Source organism: Sycon ciliatum, chromosome 9, assembly GCF_964019385.1.
Source record: "Sycon ciliatum chromosome 9, ocSycCili1.1, whole genome shotgun sequence".
Lineage (NCBI taxonomy): Eukaryota > Metazoa > Porifera > Calcarea > Leucosolenida > Sycettidae > Sycon > Sycon ciliatum.
The window spans coordinates 16,470,761-16,490,050 of NC_088651.1; the positions used below are offsets into that span (position 1 = coordinate 16,470,761).

Below are 19,290 nucleotides of genomic sequence, written 5' to 3' on the forward strand. Positions count from 1 at the left end.
TATACCGGTACATGTATTATGGAAGCTCGAAATCGTTGTTGTTTTTTGTAAATTTTATTGTTTCCCTTTTGAAAGTTCTAAAAATATTTTTCGCTTTTTTTGTTGGGACTTTTTTTTGTTTTGTGCTTTTTGTTGACAAGAATACTAGCTTTTTACTTCAATGACGATCGTGCAAGATTGCCAAGAATCAACAAGTCCAGAGAAGATTCTCGCCCTTGTTTTGTTATTATTCTCTGAGGTGTTCTAGGTAACGGCTTGATTGTTCACGTGCGGCCTCTGGAAGGACAGCAATCATGTCGGCGGAGCAGAATTATTCGCGGATGGATCTCAGCTCGGCCGATTTCAGCGGCACGGTTTTGAAAGAGAAGAAGATCAAGAAAACCAGTGCCCTGGAGGCTGTGGAAGGGTTCGTCGAGCTGAATCGAGCAGGAGCGCATGGACTGTGTGCTAAGGACCACGACCGACTCTGTCAGCTGGCGGCTGCCCTCAAGGAAGAAACATAGTTGTACAGAGGGTGTTTGGCCTGGCAGTAAACAACATTGGCTTTGCTGGGCTTGTTGAAGTTATTGACGGTATCCTTTCATGTGACTAGTCCTTTCGAATAACTGGGTCACGGAGTGACGTCCCGTGCATGCTAGATGCTGATGCGATTGACTGGAGTGGACTCGGTGGTACCTAGGTGGCAGAAGTCCGATGCCTTATATGCAGTGTGGTGCCGCGACTGAAAGCGTATCGGGCTTTCCTCTATGATTGCCTGTCAACCGCAGCATCTGTGCGGGTGCTTAGAGGATCTCTTTCAGCTGGTAGCGCTCCCGAGCGTGATGGCGATTACATGATCTCGTTTAGCTAGCAGCATGGTTTGACAGCTCGCCACACATGCTGGACAGGGACTCGGTCGTGCCGCTGAGCCTCGAGTAAGACTCTACGTCTACAGGCGGTGTTTGCACCAGCTGCAGAGTGTCGAGCACTGCCCGCTTGCCGTGCGCTTCCTGTGGATACCCGTGTATGGAATGCGTGCCGCGGCATGTCGGCTTGGGGCCAATGCTCCAGGTCAGCGTGTGTCTAAAGCTGGCGTGTTCTGTTTTTAGTGTGATACAACTCAGCTCACGTTTATCGTGGTATGGATCTTGGAGCGCGGGTTGCCTGTTTTCACTTCACTGCACACGACTGTGAGCGTGAGCGTACGCTTGGACAGACGTTTGCAGGTCAGGATATGGCACGCCTCCATAGACTCTTCATGGACCACAGCAGTAGGCAGCCTTGCCGGCTACGTTTTATTCTGCGCACTCGTGTGTGTGTGTGTGCGTGCGTGCCTGTGTGGTGTGTGTGTGTGTGTGTGTGTGTGTGTGTGTGTGTGTGTGTGTGTGTGTGTGTGTGTGTGTGTATGCTGATACCCAGCTCTCTAGAATGAGGTTCGTTTTCTTTTACATTTCCCTGCCAATGAGTGGCCTTACATGTCACTGTCTAACTGGGTAGCTGGCTCATTGAGATGAGTTCAAATGTGTGGTACACGTGCAGTGTGTGTGTGTGGGGGGGGGGGGGGGGGGTGATGAACAGTTAGGAACGCGGCAATGATCGTGAGCAGGCATCCTGAGGTCGTAAAAGGGAAGATGACATCTGGGCAAAACGAAACAGCTCAAATCAAAAGTCCTTGTGACATTGTTTTGCAGACCAGTGGCAGGCTGCATTGCATGTCAATTTTGCGTGCTCTGCGCTTCGCATGCGAGACGTCATGCACAGCCTAGCCTGCAGGGCCATGTATGTGAAGTACCGGTAGGTGCCGAGGGAGCCTCTTATCCGAACTGTTTTGGGTATGGCTCCCTGGAGTCCACAGGGTTGCCCCCTTGCTCAAACCCAGACAATAATTTGCATGACATGTGCAGAGTATAGGGAGTCATTCCCACACCAGGTTTGGGTACGACTCACTGATCCCTGCTCCTGACCAGGGAGTAGACTATGGTAGACCAATAGTGGCCGTACAGCAAAACCGTACAGTCTAATTATAGTATTGTAGAATCTACTACTGCGGCAGTACCAGGCGTGGGCCATCCCCTGGTTTATCAAAATGGGTGCCTTACATGTACAATACATATACATGCATGCCCACGCCTGCACCAGGTACGTAGATATACAGTCCATTCAGAAAAGGTTGATATCCTAGCTTTTGGCCATAAACGGGTCAAATTTTGAGTTTTCGTCTCCTTTTTCTTGGCAATCCCCATGGAATACTAGTGGTAGTACAGTATTCGAATGCTCTTCCGTGTTTTTGAAGTCTATTTCTTTGTTTCTCCAAAAAGCAAGCCAGAAGTTATAACAAAAATAGGATTTCGACCAGGTTTTGCCCCCAAAGCACTGAATTAGGTAAAAACCATGAAAATCCAGGCCGTTCACTCCCGTGACTTGTGGCTGAGTGCGGAATGACGTACCCGACTCGCTTGTTTGCAATGACGTCACAGAGCAGTTGAGCAGAAAAAAAGGAAGAAGAAAGGAACACAAAACATCCTCTTCCACAAACCAAATTTTGTTGCGAACTGCATTCGCCATTCTATCTTGGAAGAACCTTCTTTCGTAATCTGTGTGTTTGGATACCAGCTGCCGCACCAGTGGTGTTGTGAATATTTGTTCAGACTTGGGTTAGATTTGATTCCATCGTCTCGGGATTAGGATGCCTCGTGGTGGAACGGGTGAGAAGTCCAGCCGATTGAATTCGTGCTGCACGACTTTGTTTTTTTTCCTTCGTATGGAACACGGCGATCAGTGTCCATGTCTGTTTTGTTGTGATTTCGCTGGCTGGCCGTCTCTGCAGCAAATCGTGGAAAGCCTCGCCATAAGGGCCGTGGAAAGCACTACACCACTGAGGGAGATCGCGAAGCAGAAGCCGAGCGTGAGCGCAAGGAGAAAGAATGGAGAGTGAGTGATGCCTGTATATCACACCTTTCTGGTGTGACTGTTGGCGAGGAGGTCGTGGACAACTTTGGCCGGGATTTCCTCGATGTGATAATTATTCTCTTCAAAGTCTGTGGACATGATTGTAGAGATCGTCTTTGTAAATCATTCTGTGAAAATGTAAATGTGGGTCCCCCAGTTTTTTTCTACAATACTGTTCCAGTGGTTCGAAGGTACCAACTGTTGCTTTTTTTGCCTGAAAATCCAATGTTTGAACCTCAATATCATGAGGAGCCTATATGGAGACCTTCAAATCTTATTGCCAACCCATAATCGGAATGATTTTCTCTGTAGTCCTCTGAAATTGAGTGAATTATTGGAATGATGCAATTTGGTGAAAATGACCACGGACCTGTGTGCAAATGGCTGAAACTATAGCGAACTACCTTCCTTAACCCTTTGAGAAGGGACACAGAATGCACAGATTCCTTCCTACAGGGTCCGTGCAAATGTGCGCAATAGTCCCAGGACGAATTTGAAACTTATCTTATTTCACATTCACCAGCTTTGAAATTTCTTCGTCTTGGTCTCTTTGGAAAGCTACAGATCTCCTCTGTCCAAAATATCGCCCACTTGGCACCCAACAGAAGCAGCAGAATGCCTTCATGCCTTTTGAGAGCTGCCCTATTGCGCCCGTGCAAGATACTGTACCCAAATCCACAAGTTTCATCGGTTCTGAAGTTTTACTCAACGTTGAGCGATGATTCAAAGTCCTGTAGATTCCTGAAGCTCAAGCTCAAGTGATTCATTTGGCCTATACTATGCATGCGCCATGCAACCATGAGTCACAGGGAAAGATCCCGTTTAAGCATTGCCCCTCTCCGCGCACAGAATTTGAACACAAATTTGAGCGTATCCGTGTTTTCGCTCGTCGGCGCTCAGTGATTCTTCATCGCGCCATATACGAACACATCGTTGGAAAGCTTGTACTATCAGCTTTCCAGCGAGCCCTCACTCTTGGCAATCGAAGAGAGGACAATGGAGTTACGATAATTTGCACAGTGATGTATAAGCACTGCACAAACTGTAAATTTGAAACCGAGTATACTGGTTCTGGTTGTTAGAAATCCAGCTACACCTAAAACTACGAGTTTACTCGTCTTTCGTCCTCAAAGGGTTACGTGCCTCAAGCTAATATCTTTCAGCGAAGTACCTCCAACTTGTTTGAATTCTTGATCGCAAACTGGGACTCAGTAAAGCGGCAATAGTAAGGAGAGAGCTGCCAGCTCCGGACCCTTGGCATGCTTGATACTTGCCTAGATCATCATGCGTGGTATTGAAGGTGATAGAAGCATCTTTGCAATACAAGAATGTGTACTCGATATCCACAGTACAAAGCTCGTTTTGCGACTTTCAAACCATTACGGGGGTGTGCGTGTGTGTGTGCACGTGTGTGTGTGTGTGTGCACGTGTGAGTGTGTGTGCACGTGTGAGTGTGTGTGTGCGTGTGGTCATCTTTCCAAGATTCCTTTTGAACCTCTCTACCCTCTTCAGGGGAGGCTAGCGTGACCAGTCATAGCAGTGAGCAAGTACAGTGTGCGTACGTGCGCGTCTGTTTTTGTGTGTGTGTGTGCACACACATATTCATGTATGTACTCCTCTGTGTGTGTGTGTGTGTGTCGCGTTCTTGTGCACGTGTGGGCATTGTATGCGTCTGCGCTTGCAACGTTGTCCGTGCATACGTTCGGCTGCAGATGAAGAAGGGTATCACGGACGAGGACGGATCAGAGAAGGAAGAGAAGTCTGAAGACGAATCCGAGGGGTCTGAGGAGGAGAGCGAGTCGGAGGAGGAAGCCAGTGTCGATACCAAGAAGGCCGCGGCAGAAGCGGATGCCGCTCGCGATGCCCGCAGACAGCCACGCGCAGCCGCAGCAGGTGCCTCGGCAGCTGCAGCCGCAGAGTCTGGATCTGATGACGAAGACGTAAGTCCAGGTCTACTGTGGTTAGTACGACATCGGGTACAAGACCAAACTCATTAGTAGAAAACGATGAAAAATCTCCTGACGCCTGAAACGCGTGCATTCACGTCCGGATGGTAGATAATACTTGTCACGTTAGAAAACCAGTTTGAAAATTCGAACCCCCCTGGGGTTATCTACTGACGAGGATAGCCCTGTTCTTCAACCTTGCCCGCTTTGCTGTTCCTATTCCAGCGGGAGAGTTTATTTTTCCTAGCTGTGGGTGCTAGTCATTCTGTAACAAAATCGGACTGGTTTGGCAGTGCCTGTGCAATGTTTAGGAGCCCCATCTGGCGCTGATCATCGGGTGGTGGCATGCCACGGTGGCGGAAAGCTGGTTCTTGACCCGCCCTGTACGCGAACCCGTGCACATTGTTTTCTCCAATGTGTTATCCTCTTGTTCGTTGGGTGCGAGTACACTTTGCTATGCATTGCTGTGCTGTTTTGTATGAGTCCCTTGTGCCACTTGCGCCTTAGCCTCTGTTGTGCTTTGATACTGTTCTGTACCTGTTTTCTTTTCGACACCAGGATGGAGGCGGACAAAAAGGTGTGCAGCATCTTATCGACATTCAGAATCCCAATCGGGCGCAGAAACGTATGAAGAAAGCGTCGGACGTCTCCGCCAACGACAAGGTGCAGCTGTCACGTCGAGAAAGGTACGCCACCGCTTGCCTCTCAGCTTGTACGTGTGCACTTGCGCGCGCACACACACACATACACACACACACACACACTATTTATGCATGTATAATTATATGTATCTATTTCTCTCTCCCTCTCTCTCTCTCTATCTGTCTCTCTCTCTATCTGTCTCTCTCTCCTTCTCTATCTCTCTCTATCTCTCTCTCTCTATCTATATCTATCTATATCTATCTCGCTCTCTCTCTATCTATCTATCTATCTCGCGCTCTCTTTCTCTCTCTCTCTCTCTCTCTCTCTCTCTCTCTCTCTCTCTCTCTCTCTCTCTCTCTCTCTCCTCTCTCCTCTCTCTCTGACGCACTCTCTCTTGCTCTTTCTGTAGCTCTTCGAGACCAGGGCCTTGTAAAAGATGGAGGAGCGTGTTTTTTGGAAGTGGTTTCAACTTGTCCGTGCTTTCCTGCTTTCTGGCTTTCACACGAAATCCCAAGCTGCCGAGGAGCGTGAAAGCGCGTGAGGCTTGGGTGTCCGTTCAGAATTCGATGTGCTCACTTTTTGGCCATGGACACATGTAGTACGTGAAGTGGGCCGTTATCCTCTCATGATTCCTACTGTAGTTTGTCCTTGTCTCAGTACCATTGTCTTTCATTATTATTTACGAGTTGGGTATGTGAACATAGTAAAAAAACCACGTTTAACCCTTTGGAGCTCATCGTTCGAATTCGAACGATGCCAATGTCATGTGTGCAAGTGCGCTCAACGAGTCACAACTCAGTCAAATCTCAACCGAATTCAACAATCGAAATACCTACGAGGTAGCAGAGAATCTAAGCTGTCGGCTGGAAAAACTCCGGGGTCGATACGAGCTAGTATAACAGAGCGGCAAGTGCTCGAATGTTCGCTCGATTTCTCATGCGTCAGCGAAGTGCAAATTTCGTTCAAAAGTGGGATTTTCCCTCTTCCTGCCCACGCAGCGTGTGACATCACTCCCAGCGCTTTTTGTCACGGCTTTTGTGAGTCTGTTAGAAAAAATTTGAATGATTTTGAGCTAGCACGAGTGAAATGGCGAGACAAGGACTATTCCCGTTTTGAATTTGGTATTCGGCTGGCGTTCCTGGCATTCAGTAGCGGACAGCAATCGCTCTCCTGAATGAGTTTGGGCTCGCTCTTATCCTCGTTCCAAGAGCTTTCCAACGAGCCCAAGATCGTCAAAATCGGTGAAGTGGAACCAGCGTCATGATGGAAATTGGAACGAATATACTTGCAATTGCAGCTATCTCCTGACGTCGTGTGATCAGTGCAGTTCCAAAGGGTTAAGCCCATGCGCTTATAAGCGAGATTTTGCCATATTTGAAATTTTTGAAAGTTGATTGATCTCACGTATAGGCACATTACACACTGTAAAGATGGTATCGTGGTGGCGTCAGTGTGTTGTGGGATCATTGGGTTCACTTATAAGCCCAAGCGGCTTGTATGTGACTGTGCGCTTATGCATACATGCGCTTTAATGCGCCTCACTACGGGTACGAACTCTTCCTCATGTCCACTGCTGCCAACACTGTTCCTGCAGAGAGGAGCTCGAAAAGCAGAAGGCGAAGGCGCGCTACGAGAAGATGCACTTGGCCGGCAAGACGGACGAGGCTCGTGCCGATCTCGCTCGCCTGGCCCTCGTCCGCAAGCAGCGCGAGGAGGCGGCCGTGGCGAAAAAGCGGAAGCAGGAGGAGGAGAAAAAGAGTAAGTTCCCTTGTCACAGCGCCAAGTGTATTCGTTTCTTCTGGTTGTCTTCCTTGCTGATGTCCAAAGTGTTAGGGGCACTTAATTCATCCCTTTGCCCCAGGGGTGAGGGGGGGGGGGGGGGGGCTGGGCTTAGTACTAGTAGTAGCAAGAGTACATAACCCCCCAGAGTGTGCAACTCCCACATACCCTGCTGTCCCGACAGAATTTCAAGTTGACGTCATTATTTATGACGCAATGCTCCTTGCACCAGTGATTTACAACATGTGTACGTGTGTCAACGCATCACACGTTTTTCTTTGCAATAATTTGTACAGGATCGATCGGCTTCGGTCAACCACAGGTTCCGGATTCGTCTGATAATCCGTGTACAGTGCGCATTGCATCGTCAAAATGACGTCAACTTGAAATTCTGTCGGGACAGCACCCATAGTGGAGTTGCACACTCTGGGGGGTTCTGTACTCTTGGCAGTAGAATGTAATACTTTACTAGGGGAGTTTTACTTGCATTGCAGGGAACCCTAGATAGGACTTGATCGTTCCTACGGATGCGAAAAACTCGGCCTTTAGTCGAATCCCACGCGAACCGTGAATATGTTTGTGACTTGCTTACTGCCTGCTGCCTGAGAGTGTTGTCAGTGGCCTTGTCCTGATGTGTGAGTTGCTTACTGCCTGCTGGCTGAGAATGTTGTCAGTGGCCTTGTCCTGATGTGTGAGTTGCTTACTGCCTGCTGGCTGAGAGTGTTGTCAGTGACCTTGTCCTGATGTGTGAGTTGCTTACTGCCTGCTGCCTGAGAGTGTTGTCAGTGGCCTTGTCCTGATGTGTGAGTTGCTTACTGCCTGCTGGCTGAGAGTGTTGTCAGTGACCTTGTCCTGATGTGTGAGTTGCTTACTGCCTGCTGCCTGAGAGTGTTGTCAGTGGCCTTGTCCTGATGTGTGAGTTGCTTACTACCTGCTCGCTGAGAGTGTTGTCAGTGGCCTTGTCCTGATGTGTGAGTTGCTTACTACCTGCTGCCTGAGAATGTTGTCAGTGCCCTTGTCCTGATGTGTGAGTTGCTTACTGCTTGCTGCCTGAGAGTGTTGTCAGTGGCCTTGTCCTGATGTGTGAGTTGCTAACTGCTTGCTGGCTGAGAGTGTTGTCAGTGGCCTTGTCCTGATGTGCGAGTTGCTAACTGCTTGCTGCCTGAGAGTGTTGTCAGTGGCCTTGTCCTGATGTGTGAGTTGCTAACTGCTTGCTGCCTGAGAGTGTTGTCAGTGGCCTTGTCCTGATGTGTGAGTTGCTAACTGCTTGCTGGCTGAGAGTGTTGTCAGTGGCCTTGTCCTGATGTGTGAGTTGCTTACTACCTGCTGGCTGAGAGTGTTGTCAGTGGCCTTGTCCTGATGTGTGAGTTGCTAACTGCTTGCTGCCTGAGAGTGTTGTCAGTGGCCTTGTCCTGATGTGTGAGTTGCTTACTACCTGCTGGCTGAGAGTATTGTCAGTGGCCTTGTCCTGATGTGTGAGTTGCTTACTACCTGCTCGCTGAGAGTGTTGTCAGTGGCCTTGTCCTGATGTGTGAGTTGCTCACTACCTGCTTGCTGAGAGTGTTGTCAGTGGCCTTGTCCTGATGTGTGAGTTGCTTACTACCTGCTGGCTGAGAGTGTTGTCAGTGGCCTAGTCCTGATGTGTGAGTGGCTTGCTACCTGCTGGCTGAGAGTGTTGTCAGTGGCCTTGTCCTGATGTGTGAGTTGCTTACTACCTGCTCGCTGAGGGTGTTGTCAGTGGCCTTGTCCTGATGTGTGAGTTGCTTACTGCCTGCTGGCTGAGAGTGTTGTCAGTGACCTTGTCCTGATGTGTGAGTTGCTTACTACCTGCTGGCTGAGAGTGTTGTCAGTGGCCTAGTCCTGATGTGTGAGTTGCTTACTACCTGCTGGCTGAGAGTGTTGTCAGTGGCCTTGTCCTGATATGTGAGTTGCTTACTACCTGCTGGCTGAGAGTGTTGTCAGTGGCCTTGTCCTGATGTGTGAGTTGCTTACTACCTGCTGGCTGAGAGTGTTGTCAGTGGCCTAGTCCTGACACATGTTTTTATTCTGGTTTGCCTGCAGAAGCGGAGTCGTCTCGTGCGAAGCGGTAGTCCTGAGTGGTCTCACACTTTATCGCTCGCCGTCCGAGAGTGGCTGCGCGCGAGTGTGCACGTGCGTGCGCGAGCTACTACTGTACATTAACTGCGTTGAGGGCGGGCATGCGTTGCTCGCGCACGCGTGCTGCTGCAAAAACTGATGCATGTGTCGCGGCCAAGACACGCGCTGCCCCGCACGTGATTTCGTGTTCCGCTTGTCTTCTGCATTCCTCTACCCGTCGTGCCCTGGTGTCTTGCGCATACCCGTCTGTAGCTGACCACCACTGCTTGGTAACGGCGAGGCTTTGGATTCCACCAGTTAACAGGGTTTTTTCCGTATTTGAACCGACAATCTTGATGGCCGAGTCGAGCAGTGCATTTGATATTTTTGTTCGCCTTCTCCTCTCTTTCTCTCTCTCTCTCTCTCTCTCTCTCTCTCTCTCTCTCTCTCTCTCTCACAGGAGTGTCGTTATTTTCTGTGTCACACTGCTGTGCTTCTGTTCGGGCGACTCAACTGCTTCTGTTCTTCCCCTCTTTTTATTCACTATAAATCTTCCATCCTCTACGTAACTTCAATTCAGTTGCGGCTGGTGCTGACCGTAGGGATTCTGTGTGTGTGTGTGTGTGTGTGTGTGTGTGTGTGTGTGTGTGTGTGTGTGTGTGTGTGTGTGTGTGTGTGTGTACTTTTTTCTCTTTCTCATTCTCCTGGGTGGTTACCAACAGCCAGTGTATGCCGGAGTATGTGGTGTGGCGTGTGTGCGTGTGTGTCAAAACAAGAATGAAAAATGAGGAAAAAAATTTGTTTAAGGGATTCACTGACCAGAAAAAGCCACTTCAATCCCCTGGGTGGTTATACTCTTGATGCCGGGCATACCGCAGAGACCTGTAGGGCGCATGGGATATGGAGATCCTCCAAACCCGTGCCCAACGGCTAGGGGTTCAACCTGGCTAGCTGCATCCGTGTTGTGCCCCTGGGCGGCATGCATGTACATGTACATACACGCAAACACCTGTCCCTGCGGGAATTTGCGGAAAACTCTCGAAAACTTGCGGCAGAAAACAACAAAAAGTGCGGAATGATGCAGAACTTGCCAGGAATTCGCGGAATTATTTACAGAAAATTGCGGATTTGGGCCATATCACGACATTTGTTGCATCGTATATCTACTTAGGAGTAGTACGAGTCGTACTGTGCAAATAACGTACAGGATCATGGGAAGCACTGCGTGAAAAGTGCATAAAAAAGTGAGATATACATGTAGTGCAGAAAACAACAAAAACGCGGGAAATCGCGGGTTTGGGCGAAAATCGCGAAATTTGTTGCATTCGTGAAATCGCGATTTCCTGGAGGGACAGAAACACACACACACCATTGGACGCCCATTGCCTCTGGCGATGATAGCGATGCTACAGCAGAAGCCATAGCAACTTGTGCTGGGATTGCACCATTCAACACACACACACACACACAGCGATACAGCAATGAAGAAGAAGATTGCGGTTCAGCATACCGGTATCTCCTAGTCCACGTGACAGTGACGCCGATAATGGATACTGTAAAATATACAAAATGTCGGCGCTGCAAAATGTCAGCACTTCACGATTTTTGACATTTCGGTGGCGATTTATTTTCGGCGTGGGGTAGAGGGCATGGTATAGGGCGACAGATGCTGTGAAAAATTTCATCGGCGTTTTAATTTAGACGTTTTGGGTCGGTGCCGAATATATCCGAAATTAAATAGCTGCCGAAAATTTGTATATGTACAGTAGTGCCACATTGGAGCATGATACTAATCATCGGGGTCGGAAAAGTGTGCTTGTCCCCCACTCCCCCACCCCCTGTGTGACTTCATACATTCGGTTATGTTGGCAAAGAAACTGCCTACACTCACCATAATATTATTGATTGAAGAACATCAGCTATCGCGGTACGTTTTCACATGGCTACTGGCATTCGCTCCGTGCAATTACGGCTTGTTGCATATCTGTGGCCCGAGTGCGCGTATTGCCACGCTGAAAATCATGCGGCATCACGTGTCGCATTGTTGCTGTTGTTTGGCTTTATGAGTGGAGTTCCAAAACAAGCCTAAACCTAATAACAATGGTCCCACCAAGAGTACATAAATTATGTACCGGTACTCTTGGTCCCACTGATAAGAGAAAAGAAAATACAGCCTGCTTGTAAACTACGGTACATGTAGCGGGGCAGGTTAACACCGGACCAACTATGTGGCTACCAATGCATGTTTGCCACAGAGGACGGGATATGTCCCCGCCATATCATACTATGCACAAACTCACAAAGTATGAAAGACTTTGGTACGACTGGGCCAGGTGAAAACTGCTTCCGGGCGGTCCTGCGGCTTATCACGCACGGCATGCATCTGTAGGTGTCTCTTGCTATTGCTGTGGTTTCGCGCCATGCCCCCCCCCCCCCCCCCCACACACACAGACAACAGCGGCGCGCACTGTACGTCGCAGGCACCCATGCACTCCCATTTGTGGGTTAGTGATTTCACGCAATGCTCTTTCGGGAGTGACAGAGGCCTCTGAATGAAGCGAAGAAAAGCTCTCGCAATTGCACTCGCTATAGGAATACCACTTCTCGACCAGTTCGCCGGCACGGGCAATGGCACAAATGAGACGTTCACTCGGTCTTAATTGACTAGACGACACGGGTACAGACGAATGCAAAATGCTTTGCACATTATGTTTATGCTTGTTCCCTGCGAGCAACATCTGGCCAGGCGGGTCTTGCTGAGAGACTGGGGGAAAGGACGCAGCTCGGAATCACGCTCGCTCGTGCATGCACGCACACACACACACACACACACACACACACACACACACACACACACACACACACACACAGTCATGCATAGTGTCAAGAGTACATAAACCAGAGTGTGCAACTCGGGATGGTTCCTGTGGGAGCGTAATTCGTGCACTACGTCATTTCTGACGGCATGGTAAGCCACAGGTACGGTGAAAAGTTGCGTAACCAGTCGCGGTGGTGCAGTTCACTGAGTTTGTCCTGATTTCGGTTTTTTGAGACGGATAGCCTGGTGACTTTACTTGTCGGTGGATGTACGCAGCGTACACAGTCACACAAAACACCGAAATCCTGAAACAGGACGTCTAAAATCAAGCAAACTTGGCTGATTTCCGGGCTATGAAACATGAAAATTTGAGCTGTACGCAAGTCGCGGCTTGGCTGATCTCATCAGGGTGACGTAGTGCACGAACTGCGCTGTTTCAGATCTGATATGCACAGTTGCACACTCTGGTTTATGTACTCTTGATAGTGTTCATATCATAAATAAATTCAAGTGGGACAACAACGGTCTCTTGATGATCTTATTTCAGCTAGAGGCTACCGAACAGGAACGGACAGACAACTGTAAGAAGCACAGAGGAGCAAAAGAAATCACGGGTGAAGGCATACACACACACACACACACACACACGCACGCACCCACCCCCACACACACACACGCGCACACACACGTATAGGCAGAGAAACGATTTCTCTAAGGTCTTGCGGATCGTCTACAGGCTTAAGTCCAATTGAGACGACTAGTCACAAGCCAGTAGGCTAGAACCGGGCAGTAGAAAAATACCGCTATTGTACTACTCCCCGGCCGGCTATGACACAAAGAAGTGCTATTCTAGAGTGTGAAAATAGAATGCAATAAAAAAATATCGTTGATAATAGGCATGCATCGGGCGATGCATGCGTTCTAGCTCTGTCTCTTTGCCAGCGACGCTGACTTTAAGATCTCTGCCGGTGGTCACCGCACTTGTACTCGATACCTATATGTGTTTCTTGTCCGGGGGCTGTATTCTGGAGAGCTGAACCTATGGGTCAGGTATATCAAGGATGAAGGGGTGCAGTGCAGGGTGGGGAGGGGCAGGATGGGGACATATGGTTGGGGGGGGGGGGGGTGTTGTGTTTCGAAAGTTCTTGCCGGGCCTACGGTTGCTGCAGCTATAGCATTGGTCCGGGGGCCGTTGAGAGCGTTTGCTCCGGGGGCGTTCAGTGCGTTTTCTTCGGAAAGGAGCATGGAGCTTGCACATGAATAACAACAGTCATGTCAGCTGATCATCATCGTTACCGCCGCCGGTATAACTTCCGACAGCAATAGCACGTCCTCCAATAGCGGTAGACGGCATCGCTGAGTACAAGAACACACGAGAGGTTCATGCTCAGCCGAGACGATTCCAGCAGCAGCAGCAGTGAGGAACATGCCGGGGGAGATCAGATCACTACTACTCCGCATTCGCGAAACTGTCCTCCGTGTGAGTGCACAGGGCGATAATCGGATCACTACTCCGCATTCACCAAACTGTCCTCCGTGGGAGCGCACTGGCAGGTCACTACTCCGCATTCACCAAACTGTCCTTGGTGGGAGTGCGTTCGTCGTGCTCGCTCTCGGCGATGCTCTCCTGCTGCAGGTCGCGGAACAACACAGCATTGCTCAGCGGGAGGCACTCGGAGAAGTCCTTGGTCACGGCCGGGCGCCAGCACTGCTCCTCCGGCAGCCAGGACTTCGGCTGGTGGTGGTGGTGAGACGTGACGCTGTCCGTGCGCAGCTTCGCCGTCAGGTCCATGACACGCGAGCTCAGGCGCTCGTGAGGCGAGTGCGACGCTCGCCGGTTGCCCGACTTGCCCCCCTGCGGCGACGAGTTGGCGCCGCCGCTCGCCCCCGCTGCCGTCCCCGTGCCGTTGCTGTTCGTGCTGTTGGTGCGCCGGTACTTCACCGACCAGTTGGTGGCGCTGGCCGCTATCGCTGAGACCGACTTGGACACAGTCATGCTACGCGTCTTGCCCGACGACGACGTGGTCTTGCCGAGCACGACCAGGGACGGCGACGAGTTGGTCTTCTCGGCGCGCATGCCAAGCGCGTTGCCGAGCGACATGGTTTCCAGACTCACGGAAGGCTTGATCGAGCATGTGTCGCCATCCTCCTCTGCTTCGGGCGAGCAGAGACCGGAATTACTCAGACATTCGCTGCTGCCGAAACCATGTCCCATGGTTCGTTGATTGGACTCGCTCAGTGCAATGTCTGGCACCACGGACCGGGAGAGGCTTCTTTTCTTCCTGCCCATCGTAGTATTATTGATCTTCTTCTCGCCATCCTTGACGGCCCTCAGAAACCCTCCAGCCTTAGCCAGCGGCGTTCGATTTGATTTCGTAGGGAGTTTGCTGGCATCCGCCTCCTGTTGATCGTCCTCCATTAGACAAAAGTGGAGGATGGAGACGTCCGTCGGGAATCAACGACTCAGCGCAAGTTGTCAGCTGCTCTCCCTCTGTCCATATCGAGAGTTCTACAATCCTCTCGCCGAGATGATGAGAGATAAGCGAGATGAGCTTACTGTCAAGTACTATGCGTACTTTAGCAAACGATGAGAGAGAGTCCCTGAAACACAATTTGTTCTTCTTTTCGCCAGGCCGGGTGGCACCTTCGCCCGTTTCACCAAAATGGCAAGAGAGTCTCTGGCTTCCACTAGTATGTCAAACCTGAAAGTCAAACTGTCAGCCAACAGGGGCTCTTCACTGGAAGACGAAGCTGACTTCAAGAACTTGTTCCCTTTCCCTTTGACGTGTCCCTGCCGACAAATAAGCGTCGTCAACAACAGAAAACAGGTCCGAAACGACAGCAGTCCAATAGTGATAGTTCAGGATGCACATCAGGAAGAGGGAAAACGTGTGCACCGCGTGTTGCTGGGTAGATATACAAACATCCAGATCCGGCAAGTAGTGCATAATCGCATTTCCTATGATTATCAGACGTCAAGATCACGTGCTACTATACGGTGATACGATGTACGCACGGTGCACCATGTGAGATCCATCCTGGCCCAGGATCGGTGGAGGCCATTGCCATTGGGGTCCACATGGCTATATACGGGATTCGAATATTTTGCCAGCGGCCAGGCAGGGATATGTATGGGCCATGGGCATGGGGTGGCGCATGGCCTTGGAATAATTATTCATTCGGTATAAATTGGGCAAGTTAGGGATTCACTTGCCATCAGGGAGTCGTAAAATATATTTTACGACTCCCTGCTTGCCATGCCAGCTAGCTGTCAGTTCGACAAGCGATCATCAGAACGCTTCGCATGATGGTATCGCGTACAGCACGTACAACGTAGGTCTATTGTCTTATGAGTTATGTAATCTGTACACCAAATCTCCGTTTTTCGCTGCCTATAGGCCTTAGGCTGTGTTTACATGAGGCGTTTCAACCCGGGTTGAGTTCGACCCGGGTCAGATTTCAACCCCCCATGTGCACAAAGTGAATGGCGCGTTTACATGACGCATTGCGCTTGACCCGGGTTGAAATTTCGCCCCGGGTTGATTTCAACCCTCCCCCCAAGGGGAGGGTTGAAACCAACCCGGGTCAAGAAAATCGTACAAACGTACTTCTGTGCGTATCTCGCGCCAGGTTTGAACAGCACTGCACATGCAAATTTCGCGCGAACGTATTCACGTGACCATAGAGGACTGTAGAAGTGGACTTTTGGCGGCATATCAGTATTTGACCCGGGTCAACTGTCTTCATGTAAACGCTCACCTCTTTTGTCTATCGTACAGACTTTCAACCCGGGCTGAACTCGACCCGGGTTGAAATTTCTCATGTAAACACAGCCTTATACACGTTGTACAGATGCACGAAATCCCGTAGAATCCCGTAGACCCGGTTGGGTGTTGAATGTGCAGGACCCTATTGTGTTTATTGCTATTATTATTATTATTATTATTATTATTATTTTATTTATTTTACTAAAAAAAAAATAATAATAAAAACTATTTCCACAGCGAAATGGGCCCTGAGGCTGAAGGCATTTCATACGAACACTTTTTCGACAGTGATCTAGCGAGTCGTTAGTTCAATCCCAAAGTGAAGAAGCTGGAAAAGTGATTGTTCGCCGCGAATTATGAGGCTAAATGGGTCAAACACGCATGTATAGCACACAATGAACACCCAACCGGGTATGTACACACCTACGGCCCTAGTACAGAACTTCGTACATCTGTACAATGTGCATAAGGACTAATCTTCTCTCTAGCTCTCTAGCTGACCCTGCCTCTAGTTCTATCAGTGAAATCATCTTGAAAACAGGATTTCAAGGTCAAAATATTATTATTATTATTATTGCAATCAAGGTAGGGTGACACGATACAATGACAGCACTGGAATATCGAGGTGCGATTTCTCACAAAAGTGTGCAGAAAACCATAGGTCTGTGGGAAACACCCTAGTAAAATAAATAAAATAATAATAATAATAATAATATTAACTGGTTTGAGGGAAAGAGATAATCAACGCAATAAATAGAGTAAGCTGCGCACTCAGTACAAACACCATAAGCAAAACTTGTTTTCATGTAAATAAAGAAGCTTGTTCCTAAACGTTTTCGTCGCCATCTCATCAGAGGATTACTGGCAAATCAACAAAAGCTAAAACTCAATATATATACGCACAATGCAAGTAATAATTTAGACCCTAACTAGCGCGATAAAATGAGAGCTGAAGAAACATTACACCATTCAACGATATCAGGTGACAACAGATGCGATAAATTCACCACTAGAAAGTTACCATGCAACCACAAACGAGAACTACTGATCTAAATTCACAAACAATTTCAACGTAAACAAATTCTTTTTCTGCCTACACAAAATCGGCTTGGTGGTAAAAATGTAAATAGACTCCAATACACGCAAATACCTTTGACTACGTGAACGAGACCAAACAGAAAAGCAATCATCAGCATAACTAGAACGACAATCACTATTCTGAACAAGATGGTTGGCGATAGAAGATTCATACACCCTAACAACGCTACTAGAACCAGTACATACTTTGGAATTACGTGACAATGAAACCGACCTGACATTCCTTGCCGCTACTGCCAATCCAGACGAGGCCGATGTAGATGTCCGTACCAAAGGCACGTCCGTTACTGGCACTGCCTGCTGCGATGATGCTCCCTTTGACGTTCCAATGGCTGTTGATGTTGATGAAGAGGAGGAGGGAGATGAGGAAGACGCTAACGACGACGATGACGACAACGACGGAGACGATAAAGACTCTGCTAACCTCGCCCTAGAGCGAGTCACTGGTCCCGCAGACACACCATCCGGTGGTTTCTTCGGTGGCCGGCCACGCTTTTTGCCACCGGAGGTGGACACACCGGATGACGGTACAAAGGAAGTCAAAGAAGACGAAACCGCAGATACCAACGATGATGACGGGATAGAAGGAAGAGACGGTAAAGACAAAGGCAATGACGAACAAGCCGATGCCGACGAAGAAGACAACGACACCCCAGTTGGTTCCGTCCCCAGCGAGGGTGCACCTCCAGTCGCAGTACCAATCTTTGGGGGACGACCTCGTCTAGGCCTTGACGACCGTGCCTCAACAGGCATAACGTGAAGAGGCACATGCTGGTGGATCCGTGCCTCCAGGTGCTGAAGGGTCCTACCCACATACCGGCTCTCACATTGCCGGCACTCGAAGTTGTAAATAAGATGTGATAATTTAAGAGTGGGTAGGACATCCTTCTTCACCATGAAGGCACGAGCTGTTGTGTAGACGAACCGGACACTAACATTACGAAAGTTCGATTCTGCAGCTGACTTAACTCGACGTTGCATGGTACGGCAAACAGCTTCACCCTTCCAAGGCAAACGAAGATACACCGGAGTGGCCTCGGAGGACACTTCCTTCGCTCCACCCAGTGTACTAACTACGACATATTTAGATATCACAAATTCCGGGTACCCATTTAAACGAAACAAAGTGCGTAGCCGCTCCAGCTCCTCATCCAACTTTGAAGGCGAACATAATCGACGAGCACGATCCACTACTGGCACTAGATTACGAACGAGATTAATTTTGTACGACCTCGCAGTAAACGAGTCCCAAACAATGTACAAGCCGGTGAACGTTGGTTTCCGGTACACTGATGTAATTACTCTTTTCAGGCAGTTCACTTCCCCGACTGATACTTTGAATTTGAAGTTCTCCCAATCCTTTCCAAATTTAATCACTTTCTTTCACCTCTGGTAGTTTCCAGAAACTGACCGTGGTTGGTCCCCTGGGGGAGGGAAAAAGACCCAAGTGCCATCAGTATGTGTGGCACGTGTTGTGAGCTGCCTTTGGAGTGAAAAACTTGTCAGCGCCTTCTAGGTTCAGCCTGGTCCCATAGCTCAGTGGTTAGAGTATTGCTCATGACAAGCAGGGTCCCAGGTTCGAGTCCTGGTGGGTCTGGCGTTTTTTTCTCTTTTCAGGCAGTTCACTTCCCCGACTGATACTTTGAATTATTATTATTATTAAGAAAAGGGTTTGCTCCCCACACCGGAGCTCGCCCTATTCCGCCGACTTTACTTGACACTTGACTGACTCACGACTGCCATCCAGAGCACACGAGAAGTCCATCGAACCTTCGACTCGGCAAACCTGCAAGAAAGCACCACTCCCTGCTCAATACACAGTGTTTCGGGGAATTCACCCCTCATCAGTTGAGCTTGAGTAGGCTGAGGAAGATTGTGCCTGAAGAGCACCACGGAGCAAACCCTTTTCTTACAAATCATCGCCGAGGTCGCAACCACTACTTCGTACTGTTGTGCCCAGCGCGGGCTTGCGACTAGTTGGTTTGGAGGTGACAGCGTTGCGAATGACCGAGGGTCCTCGACGTCTGTCTCACCGTCCAGGAGCGACACTGACTCACGCTGCTATCTGGTGCTCACGAGGTGTTTGTCGCGCTGAAAACGGAGCGTCTCTGTAAGTTTGTATCCCTGGTGATGGTCGTGCCTGGAGAGCACTATATAAGTGGTGCTCTTCAGGCACAATCTTCCTCAGCCTACTCAAGCTCAACTGATGAGGGGTGAATTCCCCGAAACACTGTGT

At 49.3% G+C, this 19,290-nt stretch overlaps 1 protein-coding gene across 1 annotated transcript; it reads left to right on the forward strand.

Annotated features, from left to right (window-relative positions):
* Positions 1 to 2,498: 2,498 nt before the first annotated feature.
* Positions 2,499 to 9,972, forward strand: LOC135824471 (28 kDa heat- and acid-stable phosphoprotein-like). Its single transcript, XM_065337206.1, has 6 exons — positions 2,499 to 2,684; positions 2,807 to 2,910; positions 4,641 to 4,868; positions 5,433 to 5,560; positions 7,111 to 7,274; positions 9,357 to 9,972. The coding sequence occupies exons 1-6, from the start codon at positions 2,666 to 2,668 to the stop codon at positions 9,383 to 9,385; spliced, it is 672 nt and encodes a 223-aa protein (XP_065193278.1). The 5' UTR covers positions 2,499 to 2,665; the 3' UTR covers positions 9,386 to 9,972.
* Positions 9,973 to 19,290: the final 9,318 nt, after the last annotated feature.